At 37.7% G+C, this 18,422-nt stretch overlaps 1 protein-coding gene across 9 annotated transcripts in view; it reads left to right on the top strand.

Moving 5' to 3' along the window:
• The window catches only part of LOC121294078 (dynactin subunit 1-like), a 70,193-nt gene that overhangs the window by 27,964 nt on the left and 23,807 nt on the right, over window positions 1-18,422 (top strand). For 3 of the 9 annotated variants that reach the window (XM_041217682.1, XM_041217636.1, XM_041217643.1), the window contains exons 5-9: window positions 3,647-3,667; window positions 10,417-10,434; window positions 12,595-12,615; window positions 15,175-15,369; window positions 16,825-17,022. In XM_041217682.1, the coding sequence (XP_041073616.1) occupies window positions 3,647-3,667; window positions 10,417-10,434; window positions 12,595-12,615; window positions 15,175-15,369; window positions 16,825-17,022 (453 nt within the window). The remainder of the gene's footprint in view (window positions 1-3,646; window positions 3,668-10,416; window positions 10,435-12,594; window positions 12,616-15,174; window positions 15,370-16,824; window positions 17,023-18,422) is intronic. The other 6 variants (XM_041217692.1, XM_041217700.1, XM_041217650.1 and 3 more) reach the window with 5 other exon arrangements.

The raw sequence follows: 18,422 nt of genomic DNA, 5'->3' as shown, positions 1-18,422 counted from the left end.
ATATATATTATACAAATACCTAATGGTAAGATGCATACAGGAAACGGACACACAGAAAAGTCTATTATATGTGTATTGCTTGCATGGATCATGTGCACGAGAGGTGGGCTGTGCTGGCAAGGTAAGTTTTACACAATCGTAGGAAATCCAGCCCCGGATTCTATGAAGAGGATGGAATCATTTAAGATGTATTCTATGGACATTATGTACTATTTACTGTGTTCGAGGAATGGATCATCACTTCCATTATTTAAAATGGAAGATATGTTGTAATAAGGTTGAACAAACAAATCCTCTGGCAAAACCTACCTTCTATTTGGTCCTACAGCTACCGAGTGTCACTTCTGGCATAGTTCAGGAATTAGCCTTGATAAAAGTTGATAAAAAGAATAATGAAACAAATCAAGACATGTCAGGCTTTAGTATTGCATTATTAACCGCACCTAGGTTGGTGGCCTCGTCTAATTCAGTGCAATGGTAAATTTGTTATTCTGATTAAACAAAAGCTTAATTACTATTTTGTTTAGTTCAATGCCTGAACTCATGTCAAAACTGACCTCTGGTGGCCATAGCACTAAATAGCGGGCAGGCAGGTGCTACTATTGAGCCGTGGTTTTCATATTCACTGCCTGTCCACTTTATTAGGACCTGTCTGTCCGACTGGATTTGGCATCGCCCTGGTGGGGGCTGCTTTTGTTGGTAAACCCTGCGTCCCCTGATTACTCTGGAAGGCAAGCGATTGTGTTGTTCACTTAGGCTTCGTTGCAGATTAAATCCACTGCATACCACCGTGATGGTACTTTCAAGACAATTATGCACCCATCCACCGCGCCAGAACTGAGAGAATAGTTTGAGGAGAATGATAGAGGCTTCAGGAATCTTCCATAGCCACCACAATTGAGCATGTTTCGGATGAACTTGAACAACGTATTCACCATCTTAATTCTCTGCCTACCTGCACTGATGGTGTGAAATGTTAATGACTGAATACATTCCTCTTGACACCTCCCAGCACCCTGTGGAGCCCCAATGCCTGTTGTGTGAAGGCTGTGATCATTCTATTTGCCAATATTTACCCAGTTTTAAGGTCACTGCATTGGCTTCCTGTGAAGCAGTGCATGGATTTCAAAACACGGCTTCTCAGTTACAAGACTAGTCGTTGTTCTGGCACTGCCTATTTACATGTTATGTGTTCCCTGTAAACTGGATTGTACTTTGAGATCGGCTAATGATGGCCTCTTGGTTGTTCCAAGAACTCGATTAAAAAACATAGTCAAGGGCTTTTAGTTCTCAAGCTGTTACACTTTGGAACACACTTCCAAATTTTATCCGGAATGCTGAATATGACCCTATTTTTAAATCTAAGCTCAAAACATATTTCTTTGGTTTGGCCTTTCACTAGGTAGCACTTTTAGCTTGCTGTTTTATTTTTATATATTTATTTTCAAAGAGCTCTGTGATGTTTGCACACAAAGGATGCTATGTAAGCAAAATTGGTATGGTCCGGTAAATTTATTGCTTAACCAGATATTAAGTACAGGTCCTAATAGTGACAAGGCTGTGTATGTAGGCCAATAGGTTTGAGATAAATTGGGGGCATTTTAAAACTTTGGTTTATCCTGTTAAAGATAGAACTCTAGCAAAAAACACCAGTATGGCCTAACAGACAGGAGCAGGTGGGCCTTGAAAAAGTATTAAATGTTGTCTAGCCTTATTACCATATAAATATATCTGGTTTGCTATTCTGCATTCATCCTCTTAACACAAACAATGTACTAATATTGATTAGTCTCTCTTTGAAACTTCCTGTAAAGAATAATAGTCTTCCTTTTTATTTGATCTCAAGAATTTTTTTTCCCCAAATGTTTGGATTTTTCCAAAGTTCCCTGTGGACTGTTAATAAAAATGCTGTTTTTGACTTGCTACAAAGATCTTGGTTTGGTTTGGTTTGGTGGTCTAACCCTGTCAATTTTGCTGATTCTGTTGTCTGCCTTCCCCTCTGCTTCCCCTTTTCCCCTTTACCCTTTCACCCTGGAACTGCACTGTCTTGGACACAGAGAGCAAATTGCAAGCTCTACTTTTCAACCTTTGTCTGGTTGTCACAGCATTAGCTACACAAAGGTGTTTATGTATAAATTAAAATTGATGGGGTTTTTTATGCTGTGTTCAGTTTCGCAATATGTTCAAGTCTGTGGATAAGGAACGAGAACAGAGGGTTATCTTTTGCTGGCTGTTCTCTACAACAATCTGAGTCGGACTGAGCAAGAGTTTGGGATCAGAGCATTCAAAACTGCTGCTTAGGAGAAAGTATTCATTATTGATGCTTACTATCTTGAACTGATTACATGGTACAATATGTTAGTGACAATTTTACTGGAAAAAAATAAGCTTTGATACAAAAAGATAAGGAAAGACTTTTCCTGTGCCTTCATTCATGATTGACACCAGATTGTGAGTTTCTAATATTATCCAATAAAAACCCTAGTTCTCTCATAGTTACACCTATCTGTAAATGTCCAAATGGGCAGCCAAGTCCCAAGGGCTCTTTAATTGAGCTGCTAAGTTAAACTTGCATAACTTTGGCACAGTTTTGCTCAAACTGGTGCCCTATTCAAGCAGGATTTCCTTTTCACTCCAGCAGAGGGCAGAAGAGCAATACATTTGACAAGCTTGCCTGAAGCTTTCTCTTTTGCTTTAGTTTGTGAATGACTGGAACTTAATTAATACTTAAGTAATATTCCTCCATGTAAGGTTTTGGAACAGTTCAATATCTGTTTAAGCTATTCTTAATTGAAGAGATTCAGGGGCTTTGAGTTGAACATATCCTTCAAAAGAAAGGCTTTCCAAGTAAATATTTTGTCTGCCACCAATGCAATTATAGATTCTAAGCACAATAGTATTGTGCATCAGACAGAATACTTTATAAACTGTTGAAGCTGCTGTTTTTTTCATGGCATTAATGGACTTTACTGAATCTAAGTGAACAATTTTAAAGGTGTGTTTTTTTAAATTTTATTTGTTTTAGTACTGCTAAGTAATTTCACTCTTCTGTGGGTACTTGAGATGTTAAAATTGGTTGTCACAGGCTTATTTTAATGAGGTTTACCTCAGTCTGCTCACATGGACTATTAAAGGGGGGCTGTATGAAAATACACTGCAGATTAATAGTCAAGCTGTAAAATGGAAATGTTAGATTTCTTTTCTTCAAAAAGCACTGAAATACAGGAAATTGACCCATGTGTTGCTCCTTCCTTGTGTTCACAAGTCCATGTTCCATACAGTACAGACGCCTGCATCATTTGAAGCCATCAATGTACACACACTCAATTTTGCTAACAGAAGGCAGATACTCTTTTGTTGAGGTATCAGACCCATCTGAACAGCATTGGTGGTACCTAGTCGTACAAATAACCTACAAGTGGGACAGACCAAGATCGTGGACTTATGGCTTTTATTCACTGTATGGAAATGTAGCTAATAAAAACGTTTTTTGCTACTGTACTAAAAATCACAAGGATGCATTACGTTTCTTCCAGTGCAATTCTGCCTCTGCCAATAAGAAGGCACACTAACTCACTGCAAGCAGTGTCCGTTGCCTAACATTGATAGTAACCTTAACTTCTAACCTTTGTCCCCACCCATGCAGCGAGGAGTGAAACTCAAGAAGGTGGTGCATGTTTTTATTAATGTGTGACATCACAGATTCACCTGGCTGCATGAAAAGAACAACTCATTTAATCACATCTGTGTTTTTTCACCACCATATGTTTAACCCTGCACATCAAACAGCACCATGCAATTTTATGTTCAGTCACCTCATTGTTGAGCACACTGGCAGCATGTGACTGAAACGGCTTTTTGTGGACTTTGTCTTTTCAGCTAGTTCGTGACCAGCATGTGAAGAGAAGGTTTAGAAAAGTTAGTTATCCTGAGTACAACAACGGGATATTCCTGTGTATGAGGCTTAGGCTTTGAGTATAGTGAATGATAGTCCTGCATTGCTTTTAATAAAATAAGAATTAAGGTAAAATATTTCAAAGTCTCTTTCTGATTACGTGATTAAACTTAAACAACTGAAATCAAGTGTTGAGGATCTGCCGAAATACATTTCAAATGAAGTTCAGCTGAAGTTAGTGTCAGCTTTTCTGTTTCAGGACCACTTCTCGTCCCAAGATGGGAAGGTCATGTTTTTAAATAAGGAGTATATTATAGGATCTATTTATAGATTGATTTATGTTATAAATGCAGATACAGCCTAATAGCGGATTAGAAAGAATAACCCACTCAGATTGTAGTTGAGACACACTTTAGTCCCTTATGCTTTAAACCCAGCACCTCTCACAAACTCAAAATCATAAAAAATAATTAAAGGAAAAAAAAAAAGAAAGAGGTGTTATATAATTTGCACTATATCTCCAGAGTTCGTTTTAGAAGGGGAATCAGCACAAAATGCACACACAAACACAGCGGATTTCTGCTTCAGGAGAATTGATCTGTGGCAGATCGCAGTGCTGCAGCAGCACTTATTTTTCAACCTTCTAAACATCCCTGTACTTGTGGGAGGGTGGCCTGGGGGGCTTGTATACTCCAGGTGTATTAGGAAAGAAAGGGGCAAGGAAAAGTATTAGTCCCAGTTCAGAGTCAAGTTTTTGTTCAGCAGTATTCCTGATTGCTAGGAGGGGGCATAGATTATGACGTGCCCATTTTCTGACTTCCTCAACAGCCTGTCATGTCCTTCCAGTCCACGGAGTATGCGGGTCTCTGTATGTTATCCTATCTGCATGTTTCACTTTCTCTCTCCTCTCTGTCTCTTTCCCTCTCTCCGCATAGCCATCACTGCTGCACTGCTGGATCACATTCCCTTTCTGCATGCCTGCTGCTCTTATTGTTTGCATGGCTTTCTTGGCTGCCAGAAACACTGTTTACTGTACTGTGTAGTTCATGCTGCAGCAGGATGTCAGGGTTTATGCTTACTTCATAATTTCGATGTATTTAGTATCTGTTTTAATTGGATGAACGCCTGTTTGCATTTATTTAAGGAGGAACCAGTGAAGCAGTTTGTCAGTTTGCTGCTGTACATACAGCTTCATTCTCTTATGCAAGTGTTTTGGTTCCGTTTCATGTCATTATCTGCTGTCAGGAAGGAGCATGTAGTATCTTTTAAAGTAATCTCGCTTTTAGTATCTTTTAAAGCAATCTTACTTTTTAATTTGAAAATGTCTGAGTCAGTTGATCCGCTTAACAGTTTTATCTGACACAGACACAGCCAAAAAGTAACACCGGAAGAGTAATTGCAGTTTTACTGAGAATTGTGTATATGCAAATAGAGACCATATAGACCGTAAACCTTGATCAAACTGTTAAAAACAAATATGCATAATGTATTAAGCAAATACAGTTTTTTTTTTTTGTTGTTGTTTTTTTAAGTGTTTGATTTTAGTTATAAAGTTTGGAGAATTACTATTAACTTAATTGCAATTATATTTAGTCTATTAAACTAACTGAAATGTTCAATATTTTAAATGGGGTTCTTTTACCAGTCAATGCTATTTTAGGATTTTGCTTAATGATATTTCTCAATCAGTATCAAGTTTGCATGTTTTCATGTATGCTTTTGACACTGAATCAGTTAATCTTTTACATGGTGTATCACACTAAAAACTGTTAAATATTCACTATTCTTCCCTAGTACTTCCCTAATACTATCAATTATTTTTTCTTTTAAAGTAGCCCTGAAATATTGTTTCCATTTCAGTCTTTCTTTGCAATCAGAGAGAGGAGCTCTCATATCAATACTTTTGCACTTTTTGGCACATTTTAATACAACACTGGAATTAATGAATATTCCATAAATCAAAAAGTTTCTCTTATGTTAAGCAGCCAGTGCTTGTATGTATTCATTTATTTTGTTCTCTACATGATATACATGCTCCCCCTAGTGTCAGTCCTGATGTGTTGATCTTTTACAAGCCTGCTAGAATGGGTACAAATTACACCACCTGTTCTTGAAATGTAATCATGAAAGGCAATACAGAATTATTGTTAATAGCCAGTCATGCAGGTGCATTTGGTACAAACGAGATTCCCCCTCCCCACATACAGAGACCAAAAAAAAACACTGAAATTATAAAGCAGAAATACAATAGGATATACAATGAAAGGAGAACTGTAGGTCACATTTATACATTTTAAAAATTGTGTGTGTGTGTGTGTGTGTGTGTATATATATATATATATATATATATATATATATATATATATATTTTTTTTTTTTTTTTTTTTTTTTTTTTTTTTTTTTTTTTTTTTGTATTATCACTGTGATAAAGGTGTGCCAAGTTCTGAACTTTAAAACATAAAGACCTTTTTTCTTTTGCCCATGTTACTGACCGCCCGGCCCAATATTGTGCAGTTCTTAGTCTTTTAGGTTTGGAAATACACTACCGGTCAAAAGTTTTAGAACACCTCAATTTTTCCAGTTTTTATTGAAATTTACGCAGATTAATGTCTCAATGTACTCTCAAATTAAAGCATAGAACAAATAAACAATTGAAGATAAAAAAATAAATCATGGAATCGTTTTGTTTAACAAAATTTAATTTAATTAAATTTTTGACTCAAAGTAGCCACCTTTTGCAGATATAACAGCCGAACACACTCGTGGCATTCTTTCAACAATGGAAATCAAATATTGTTCAAAAAGTTCTTCCCAACACTGTTGCAGAAGTTCCTACAACTGTGTTGCACTTGTAGGTTGCTTTGCTTTCACCCTTCTGTCCAGTTCATCCCAAACCAGCTCGATGGGGTTTAAGTCTGGAGACTGTGCTGGCCATTCCATGATTTGAAGCCTACCGTCTTGTTCTTTTCTTCTAAGGTAGTTCTGACATAACCTGGAGGTATGTTTTGGGTAATTATCTTGCTGTAGGATGAACCCCTGACCAACTATGTGTATACCAGAGGGTATTGCATGGCGCTGCAAAATGCTGTGGTAGCCGTTTTGGTTCAGAGTGCCACTCACTCTGTGCAAGTCGCCGACACTGGATCCAGCAAAAGAGCTCCAGACCATCCACGCTTCCTCCTCCATGTTTGACAGTTGGTGTCACACACCGAGGAACCATCCTTCTGCCTACTCGATGGCGTACAAAAACCCTGCGTGATGAACTGAAGATTTCAAATTTTGATTCATCAGTCCGTAAGACCTTCTTCCATTCTTCAGTAGTCCACTGGCGGTGCTTCATGGCCCAGGCAAGCCTCTTTTTCTTATTTTGCCATCTTAGCAATGGCTTTCTTACTGCCACTCGACCTGTCAAACCTACAGCTCGAAGTCTTCTCTTCACAGTTGAACCTGAGACTTGCTTACTTCGACCAGTATTAAGCTGTGCTTGAAGCTGTTGTCCTGTGATCCGCCTATCACGCAAGCTGTTGACTCTCAGAAACTACTGGTTCTGTTGTGGCTTTGGGTCTGCCAGACTTCTTCCTGTCAGAGTTTCCTCCAGTTTCCAAGTGCCTTTTGATGGTGTAGGAAACTATACTCACTGACACCTTGGCTTTCTTTGCAATTTCTCTAAAGGAAAGACCTACACTTTTAAGGGTTATAATGGTCAGTCTGTCTTCCTTTGTCAATTGCCTTTTTCTCGCCATTATGATAGCAATAAACTACTTCCTGCAGTACAATACTGCCCAAATAATGCTTAAGAGGGTGTAGTAACACAGTCTGTTCCAACACTGCTTTTATACAGACAGAGAGTTTGTAAGTAATCAACAAAAGTTGGGACACCTGTAGGAATTGTTAGCATCAACTTTCAAGGCTTAATTTACTTCCATTGCTGCAGAACAGCTGTAAGTTGTTAACCCATTACTTGTTCCCTGAAAAAGGCCTTTTTTTATAACTCTGAAATGAACATTATTTTTCTGTTTTTGGTAACTTAAACTTTTTTTTTTAACCTCTGGCAGTTTACTGCTTACCTTTGTACCATTTCAGGTTATTCACTGGACTTGAACTGCATAAATTTCAATAAAAACTGGAAAAATGGGGGTGTTCTAAAACTTTTGACCGGTAGTGTAGTTGGTTGGTAGTTTTAGAAAAAATGATAATAGTTTGAACTCAAACTAGCCAGCCATGACCATTGCGAAAAATGAAAGTGACCAAGAGATGAACGTCATACTTTCTCTCGTGTAGTCTGATGAAAGTGAAGGATACAAATAAATTTAAATAACTCCTTTTTAGTCTTAGCCATACAGATAATTTGCAACTTAATACATTTGAAAAGAAGAGGTTGGTGTTTACAAAGCACACACTGTACTTCTACTGCAGACATGATTTACACTATCTCTCAGTAGCTGTTGTCTTGCCAACTGCACCCCCTTCTGTAATTCTAATACTCTTTACTATTACAGCTTTAAAGCAGGTTCATTTTATTAGTGTTAAGCTACTGTTAAATAAGCCTTGATGCCAGATGTACTGCACTCATGGTTTCATTCATTCTCTTCCTAACACATCTTTCTGGGGACTGCAGGTTCTGCTAATAGTATTTATGTTTGCAAATGGCTGAATAGTCAGTGGAAGGGTTGGCTCAGTTAGCTCAGTTTGCCTCATTGGTGAACAGCGTGGAACTGAACATGTTGCATTTACTGTAAGTCAACAAGCTTTAACGTAATTGGGCACTGCCCTTGTTAGCCTCCTCTGTTTTGCTGGTGTCTAATAATGAAATCTGTAATGCAAAAACGAGATGTACAAAACTATGTTTGGCAAAAGTCTGTCGTCAGTAAGGGATGTGGTTGTTGAGGGTGGGGATATAACTTTCGACTTTTTTATGTAGCTGTATGTGTTACACTTTCACAAACCAAAACAGAATGTTTTACTGCACTGAAACTATCTGCAATTTGTAAATGTAACTATTTATTCTTTTGCCACAAAGACAGTGTGGCAGCCTCTACTTTCAAGGGTGTCATGAAGGGCAGCTGTAAATAAGCAGACAATAAAACTGACCTCGGCCTATATCTCTGTCTTGTCTTTGTGATGTTCAAAGTGTTCTGTAGAATGAATGCTTACAAACTTGTACCAGTTACTGTAGCCTGTAGCTTCTAACTCCAGTGCTGTCATCGAATTTTTTAGTATAAGTACTGTACATCCAGTTGCTTTACAGTACAATTTACCTGTATGTGAAATTGAGCTGATTTCCAAAATGATCAATGTATAAGAAAGCCTTTTATAATGATTGTGATTTCTTACTGAGGTAACATATTCCACAAAGTTTACTCCTAGAGCAGAAATCTACTGCTGGCGTTGATAGGACTGATATATTTAACATGTAACATTGTTTTATATTCAGATCACATTAAATGTATTTAATTATAAAACAAAGCAATTTCACCACACTGTCCCCAGCCAAGCCCTTAAAACAAACTGCCCAGACGCATACAGGTATCGGTGATCAGCATGCATTATGTTGCTGTGCTAACGTTGTTTACAACCGTAACTGTATCCATGTCTGCACCAGATTGCGTCTACAGGGACATGAACCTACAGACATCTGCTACCTCATTTTTTTTAAATACTGGTTTTCAAGTTCCTGCTAGTGCATGCATTAAGCCTGGACCTTAAAAAGAAAGAAAAAAAAATTGTAAAGTAAAACTTCTATGGTTAATCCAGCAAAGCGTCTTGGCACTAATATTTTGAGTAATGGGCCATATGTCAAGTACGTGATAACCAATAATGGAGTCAGCAGTCACTATGATTTGGAAGCAGTCTGCTGCAACCCCCCTTCACACACACACACACACACACACACACACACACTGGCTCATAGGCTAGTCTGTCTTCTCTTTTCCATTGTTTTGGGGAGGGACTTGCAAGCCATTCTAATTAGCTAGAGAGACTAAAGCTCAGTCTGTTGCTAAGATACAAAGAAACCTTGCATCACCTTCCTCAGCAAAGCAAAGCTCCAAATCGGTTACTGGTGCAGTCGAGGGGGGGGGGGGCGGAGAGCAGGATAGGAAAAAAAAATCTATAAGTAATGATGTAATGGCCAAGCAGGGTGGTGGTTGGAGAATCACAGGAACACAGGCAAAGAGAGGGGCTTCCTTCTCATGAGCGCAGGTGCAGGGTTCTGGGCCTGTTGACGATGGTACTGTGCTAATTAGCAGATCGCAGATGCTTTTGGAGCAGAGGAGGGGAACCGTGAAGCAAGTTTTAAAGACACTGGACAATAGATTTCAGAGGACAGAGGAGGGGGGGGAGAGACACAAAAAAGGACCCAGCAGCCATTTGCAAGCAATCTTCAGCAGCCTTTCTTTGGGTTGCAATACTGTACTGTACCTAGCACGACCTGCATTTTGTTTTGTTTCAATGTGATTCTAACTGACAGTGTTTCTCTGTTTTTATTCCTCTGTATCCTTTCTTTCAAAATGATGAGACAGACCCCAACTCCCAGGAAGGTACATCAATGCAATGTTTTTACTGTTGGGCTATAATTTATTCTGTGTTTTAATCATGGTGCTAGATTTATTATAGTGTATAGTATTTTAATTGCTGTTTTCAGCAGGGTCTGCTTTGTTTAGTTTTGTGATAAGTAAGTAAATCTTCTTTGATTTCCTTTTTTTTTTTTTTTAAGGCAAGTCGTAGGCTATCTTGATTTGTTTTTAGATGCTGGTTTATTTGAATATTTTTTGTTCTGTTTAATTGTTTTTAGATTTTATTTTGGAATTTGGGGGTGTTGCAGTACAATGGTGGCATATTCTTTTAGATAGAAAAGAATATGTCTGTACACTAACTTAACTTTTGAATCAACTTTAATAATAATAGCTTAGTCATGTTAGATTGTTCTATAGTTTTCACTTATGTCAGTTTAAAATATGGTTTTAAAATAAAATGTAAACATCAATCATTTTTTGTAGCGAGGATTGTGCATGCATTTTGGCATTTCTCAATTTAGATTTTATATCAGACTTGTTTTATGTATCAAAAAATTATATAGTTTTCATTAAGTTGCCTCAAATTGTTGATTGTTTTGCTCAATATAGTATTAACTTCTGGACTATCTACTCCTGTTTATGGACAAACATTCAGTATTTATAGAAAGTGAATACATTCCAAAAACTATATTTTCAGGTACCTGCTGCTCTATAGAAAATTAAATATACAGAAGGAATATATTGCAGTAAAATGCCAGAGAAAATCAAAAAAATACCACAAAGTTACACTCTTTGAAAGAGATTTCTGTCTTCAACAAATAGGATTATGGGATCCTCATGGCTTTTTGTGTATGGGGCAGTTTAATATCAGTTTAAAGTTTATTTTTAAGGTAGCTGTAGTCGTCCTATTTATTTTTATACTGTACTTGTAGTCAAATCAGAAAGTCCACATAGAACCACACACCCAAGTAAAAAGCATTAGTTGAAAGTGCTTTGTCAAAAAGTTTTTTCTGGTGTATATATATATATATATATATATATATATATATATATATATATATATATATATATATATATATAAAATAAAAAAATGTTGTATCAAATGCAAATATTATATGGACATAAGGATTTCGTTTTTTTAATGGTTTTGTCTATTTGTTTTTTCTTAAAAAGAAAAAAAAGCCCAACATGCTTTACTTAAAGTCAAAGCTTTTGACCCTGTTGTTCCACTCCAGTTCATTGTTATTCAAGATTCAAGGTTTTGCTTTATTATATGTACTATAGCTTCTTTGTAAAAAAATAAAATAAAAAGAGCTATAGTCATTGAAGTACAATCACTGTACCAGTGAATACACTGACACAGCTAGCTGGACGTGTTACGTTTGCTCAAGTTGCTCAAATTAGCAGAAATGGCTTTTGAAAACCAGTAACTTAATGCAGAAGTTAATCGGCTAATCACCAAAGTGTTCAGGTCAGTTAATTTGTTTAATAAATTATGCAGTATTTATTTTTTGTGTTTTTAATTGACATTGTTTGTCCTTATCAAAGATGAACTAATACAGTGGGCTTGATATCTTGTAATAAATGGTTTTATTCATTTCAGAAATATAAAAGGGGATTCCTGGTGATTTGTTTTAAAAAAAAACAGCAGTTTTTTCTTCTTCTAACTCAGCAGTGTCTCTTAGGATTTATTCGGACAAACTGATCCCTATATCTAATTGTGTACACTTGGTGTACGGGAATGCTAGGAGAGTAACAAGGAAATGGCTGTCGTGGCAACAGTTTGAATGGGTTCTGGTAGAGAGGGTGCTGTTTTTAACAAGACTCTTCTCTTATCCGGGTACTTTTGTAGTGCACTCAAGTTGATAAGAATTACCTGTGTGCTTAAGCTTCCACAAACACTCTGCTGGCCTTGTTTACCAGACCATAAGGGAACTACTAATAACAGTGCCAATCTGGAGCATATTAAGCCAAGCACTGAGATGCAACCCTGATGTGGATAGCTACCAATATGATGATGTGTTTTTGTTTGTTTTTTTTTTGTCCCTCCTGTTCTGATAACTGCTGCCTCTGCCACTGCGCTCTGCCTGCTGCTGTTGCCGCCACTGCTGCTTGTCTGTCTCTATGTGTCTATTTCTCCGTGTGTGACTATTTCCTACTCTGAATCCTACCACTCTCCTCCAGACCCCAGCCAGGCGGACCAAGGTGAGCACTAACACATGGGTGTTATGGGGCTGCAATTTAATTTTAAAATGAATTGGGTACATAGTTGTCTAATGCATGTCAAGTTTGTGCACTGCACAGAATCTTCCTCATAATTTGAAGTTTTGCAAGAAGTCTTGATAACTTGAAACTAAGATCACAAATATTGGGTGAAGCTCATCCAGTTGCTATAAGAGATTGCCATTGTGGATACTGTATCCATCCTATTGTTGATGGATCTCCTACATCTTTGAACATGACAACATCCCTCACTACAAATAATGGAAATTATTCTAATGATTATATCTCTTCCAGCCTTAAATCTCATAAGGTAATCCCCTTGGTGAAATCTGTTTGTATCCAACCAGTTGTATTGTGATGTCTTTGAAAAGGTGTCTTTTATGTAAACTCTTTAAGATTTTAGCGAACAGCTACAAAAGCAGATTCTTTTGTGGGGAAAGAGGGTAACTTAGAGTAAGTAGCGGGGTTCGAAAATACAGCGCTAGGAGTCCCCACATGTTACTACAACTGTTGAAATAATGTACATGTAATTAGTCTTGTCATTAACATCCTGACAACTTTGTGATCATGTAACTTTAAAGTCTGCTTCAAATCTATTTTCAAAATGGCCGCTCTAGTGCTTTTTACTGTTTCCCATGAAGGAAGGAAGGAAGGGGGGGGGGATTATGCAGTGCGTGAGCCCCATAAAGTAAGACATATATATTGGAGGTCGGCACGGGTGCCTGTTGGGTTTTAAATTATCCAATCTGACCTGGGTCTCTTTTTACTACCCGGGTTTTGATTTATTAATTTGAGAATTTAAAGATGTAGAAAATATGGCAAAACAGTAGTAAGCGCAGGTCTCTGGCCCACGTAATGAAGACAACGTTAAAACAAGCTTTTGCATTAAGTCTTTTCTTAAGTGACAGGATATCAGTGTTTTACAGAAAACAATAACCGCGAGCGGCAGGTACACCTCAATAATAATAACTGCGCCGACTATTCTTGTCAGGAACTAGAACAGAAAGAAAACAACATAACATCCTGTTGGTTTATGTCAGTGATAACTCTGTGTGACTTCCAATACAGAATGCTTTATTGCCTTGTTGGAGTTTGCGAATTCTGTTTTCTCCTGCTTGATAAAGAACTTCCACACAATACTTTGCTTGGATGTCATGTTAATGTTAAAATGAAATATTTGCATTTATTTATCAGTTCGGATTTGGAGGACTGCACCTTTAAGTTTTCCATTGGACTATTGTGTTTGCCGTAGAGTGACCGGTGAACAGTAAAGTTAGAACAAACCGGTGACAAAAAGGGATACACAGGAAAAGCTAGAGAAAGAGAAGCAGCAATAAGATTTACTTCTTGCCTGCACTTTTGTTTTGTGTAAACTACTCTGTGTTCCGATTGAGAACATTAATACAACCTCCATTACTGGAACCCTTGCGTCACCCTGAATCAATGCAAAACCAACATTCCATTAGCAACAGCAGCAGAATATGGCCATTAGAATCCCGCAGCATGAAGCAAATTTAACATAACTGTATTCAAACTGAGATGATGATTATTATTATTATTATTATTATTATTATGATTATTTATTTATTTTTTTTGATGTTTCCAGCACACACGTCTACAGATCTGAAGTGACTAAATGTATGTGTACTGTATAGTATTTAAATATGTATCATGCACTTAAAATGCACTTTATTTTTTAATCATTACCAACAAAATACCCGGGTATCCAGGTATTTTTCACAGTGAGTACCCGGTTCCAGATTTTCTACCCGTGCCAACTTCTAATATATATTATGACACTTGTTTTAGAATATTAACTTAAGGTAATAATGCATTACAATTAGCAATCTAAATTATTTTGAAAAGAGCTTTGAAACAGACTTTAAAGTTGTAAGTGTAAAAAGTTATCAGGATGTTAATGAAAAGAAAAATTACAGGTACGTTATTGAAACAGTTGTAGCAACACGTGTGGACGTGTAACATTATGTGTTTCGGACCCCCACTACTTAGTCTTTAAGTGGTACATTTAAGTTCTGTATAATATAGAAGTGACCAGATTACCTTTTTTACTGTCATTTTGAGGGCTGCAGCCAGCCAACAGAAACTTTAACTCCAGTACCACTGACAAAGAAAAATATTAGGACCATGCTGATATCTGCACACCCACTTTTATGTTTGTGCCAATAACTATTGGTCTAGAAGGCTAAATAAGTAGTATTTAAAAAAATATTATTTTGAGCCTGAAAAGCTGCATTTTTGCATCTGTTTAGTCGGACTGATTTTAGGACCATTGAAAAAAGTCTTCATACTAAAGACATGCTATTTTTCCAGTGACTATTGTCACAGATTTGTCTCAAATGTAGAGGTCAGCTGTAGGATTAAACAGTAGGATGTGTACAGGTAACTTACAAGTAATGTTGCACACATGTCTCATCCACTTTAATGTTCCCAATATGTGAAAGTTGATATGTGTTCATCCTTGTGTAAATGATTAGGAAATAAAACAGAATCTAACATTTCTAGTCTCTTGTGGTTCAACAGCCAACGCGGCCCCCCAGCTCGGCAGCATCCAGTGCCACAGCGGGTCCCTCTGGGTCAGCCTCGGCCTCCGGGGGGGACATGAGCAGCAGCGAGCCCAGTACCCCCGCCCAGACCCCCCTGGCAGCACCCATGATCCCCACCCCTAGCATGGGCCTCACCTCTCCAGGAGCTCACCCTCATCCAACTGCCAGCAAGGTAAGGACTAGCCTGGAGAAAGAGGTGAAAACAAGAACCTGCAAACTTGATTCAGGAAAGGGGTAGTCTGTAGTTTAGCAAACCCAGTGTCATCTTATGTTTCAAACTACAGACCCAGCTTGTTGAAAGTTGCAAGCAGACCCACAAAGCTAGTTAGCTGATCCAGATTTACACAGCTGCTGATAGAGGTTAGATAGAAGCATAACTACTGCAAGTACCTTTTTGTGCATCTTTATTATACATATCTATTCCAGTGATAACTACCAAAAATAAAAATAGAGATTCAGAAGGGTTGAAAGCTGAATGTGAGTTAGGGATGATTAAAATATTATTATTATTATTATTATTATTATTATTATTATTATTATTATTATTATTATTATTATTAATAACAGTACTTGGGATTTGGTGAACTGAATCCGAATCCTATATCCGCTCAGACACACATCCATTTTAATACATCCCTCCAATGTGTGCAGTTCTTGTATAAATAATAATAATTTTTATATAGCACCTTTCATAGTGGACCACCATCAAATAGCGCTTTATAAGATATGAGACTTGGGTGTGTGAACTATGCATCAGCTACAGAGTAACTTACAACAACGTCTCACCCGAAAGACTGAGCACATGGAGGTTAAGTGACAGGTTGCACAGTCGGTGGCTGAGCTGGAATTTGAACGAGGGACCTCCTGGTTACAAGCCCGTTTCTTTAACCACTTGACAGTCTCCAATGAATCAGACAGACTGTAGAAATTGCTATAGGGCAAACAAGACTGGATTGTATTGCGCAATTTTTGTAGGTTTTCATTAAAGTTTTAAACACAAAACAAAATACGTTTATGTTGCAGAACCCCTGTGTTTCAACTTTTACTCAGGAACATTCTTTTTTTCTTCTGAACATCACAGCTCATGCTACCTCTTGCAACAATGCTAGCACTGTGATTGAAATGAGTGATGTATTGTGGGAACAGTGAACCAGCATTGCTGCAGCAGTGAGCATGATATGGATACACTGCAGTCCTTCAACTGTTTTATTCTTCCTAGCGAATGCGCCAGAGTAAGTGGTGAGAAACATATTACTCAGTTGATGTATTTAAAACAAAAATTGCGATACGGACAACACAGAACATAGCAAAGGATAACATTATATGTTTCTTGGAAATTGTGTTTGGGGGGGAGGGATAGGTGAACGCAACAAATTGAACTTTTATAGTTTACTGGGTAGGATATGATATCACTCCTAACACACTTGCAGCATCAGTATTTGATTATGCAGGGTTTTCTATCACACTCCTTGTATCTGACTCTATATCCACCTCAGCCTGTTTTTGTCTACTTGACATTAATAATGAAAAATCACAGTGTTGTTTTAAGTGGATGTTATTCCATACATAAGTCCCCTCACACTCGCATCTCTCTTCCTTCTCTCTCCCCCTCTCACTCTGTCCCCAGGAGGAGGAGGCCCTGCGTGTTCAGGTTAAGGACCTGGAAGAAAAGCTGGAGACACTGAAGATGAAGCGCAGCGAGGACAAGGCCAAGCTCAAGGAGCTGGAGAAGTACAAGATCCAGCTGGAACAGCTACAGGAGTGGAAGAGCAAGATGCAGGAGCAGCAGGCTGACGTGCAAAAGCAGCTAAAGGAGGCCAAAAAGGTAATGGCAGAGGTTCTTAACTGAACCACTACATGCACACTTGTTAATATAGTATTGAAAATTAGATTTTTAACCTTAAAAATGTGTTATTTTTATATTGATTGAGTAGGTATACAAATTAGTTACAAATTAAGAACTGAATTGACCACCTCCCTCGCTGCCCTAGAAAAACATACTTCTACTAGCCGTTGTATTTCAGTAAGGCTGAATTCTTCTCCTCAGTGCAAAACTTTCCATTGCCATGGACTTATCATATATATGCACGCATTACCACAAAGGTTTTGATAATTAAATAAAGTTTAACTGTTTTACAACATGTTTCTGCAACAATTTGGGTCAGTGAGGACAAATGTTTAGCACAGAGTCACAAATTCTGTCTTCGTGTCCAAATTTAAGTTCCGTCTCCTACAACAACACAGCTGCTGGATTTCTGTTCCCACAGTAGGCACTGTTGAAGTGGGGAGCTATGATGTGGACACAGGAAGCTGTGCCTCCTAATACCTGTTGCACAGGCAGTGCAGTGGCAGGGTAAATGAGCTCCACCACAGTTTGGAAAACAGTTTCTAAATAATCTGCTTCTAGAAGTTGTCTCTCCCATCTAAACATGCCTAAGACCATTGACTTTTACCTTTGGGATATGGTTCAAGTGCAGCAAAGGGAACCAAGTCAATTAAATTTTTGTGGTCCTGCCCAAACTAAAAAGAAACATCACAGTTGTGTGCATAATAATTGTACAGTCCCTTGCTTAGAGATGCTGGGTGCATGAAAAAGGTAACATGCAATTTTTTTTTTTTAAGGAACAATATTACCTGAGCAAACTCGGTTTCTAGTACAGTTGAATCTCCAGATGATATTGAATTTCTGCTTCAGTACACACCACTGCTCATTGCCATTTGGAATGGCCATCGTGACATCAGAGATGGGACCTGAATTGGCTAAAAGTAGTTTTGACAGATTAGGGCTGACAGCTATATATCAGGCTTGTTGGTACACTGCTGAGATTTGTGTGGTCAACAGGATGTGTGCCAAGACCATTACACATCCTTAAAGTTACATCCAGTTACTGCAGACTGCCCTTTCAGATTTTCAGATTTGCAACCTTGGAATTCCTTTCAAACTTAACCACAAGAAGCTTTTCTTCTTTCCATATTGTGATTGTACCTAAATGCACTTGTCTACATGTGTCCGAGTCTGTTAAAAAAAAAAAAAATAATAATAATAATAATGAAACCTTTAGTAATATTAAAATAAATTAGCATTTTTTTTGACAAAGGTTTCTCCATCTTATCAAATAAAACATTTACAATAAGTGATAAATTACAACAGAGACTGGGTTCATTCCATGTGAACAGATACTTCTTACACTAGGTTGTGCCAAGTTCTGTATTATAAAATTAAGA

Source organism: Polyodon spathula, chromosome 2 (genome assembly GCF_017654505.1).
Source record: "Polyodon spathula isolate WHYD16114869_AA chromosome 2, ASM1765450v1, whole genome shotgun sequence".
NCBI classification, from domain to species: domain Eukaryota; kingdom Metazoa; phylum Chordata; class Actinopteri; order Acipenseriformes; family Polyodontidae; genus Polyodon; species Polyodon spathula.
This window is presented reverse-complemented; position numbering and strand designations above follow the sequence as displayed.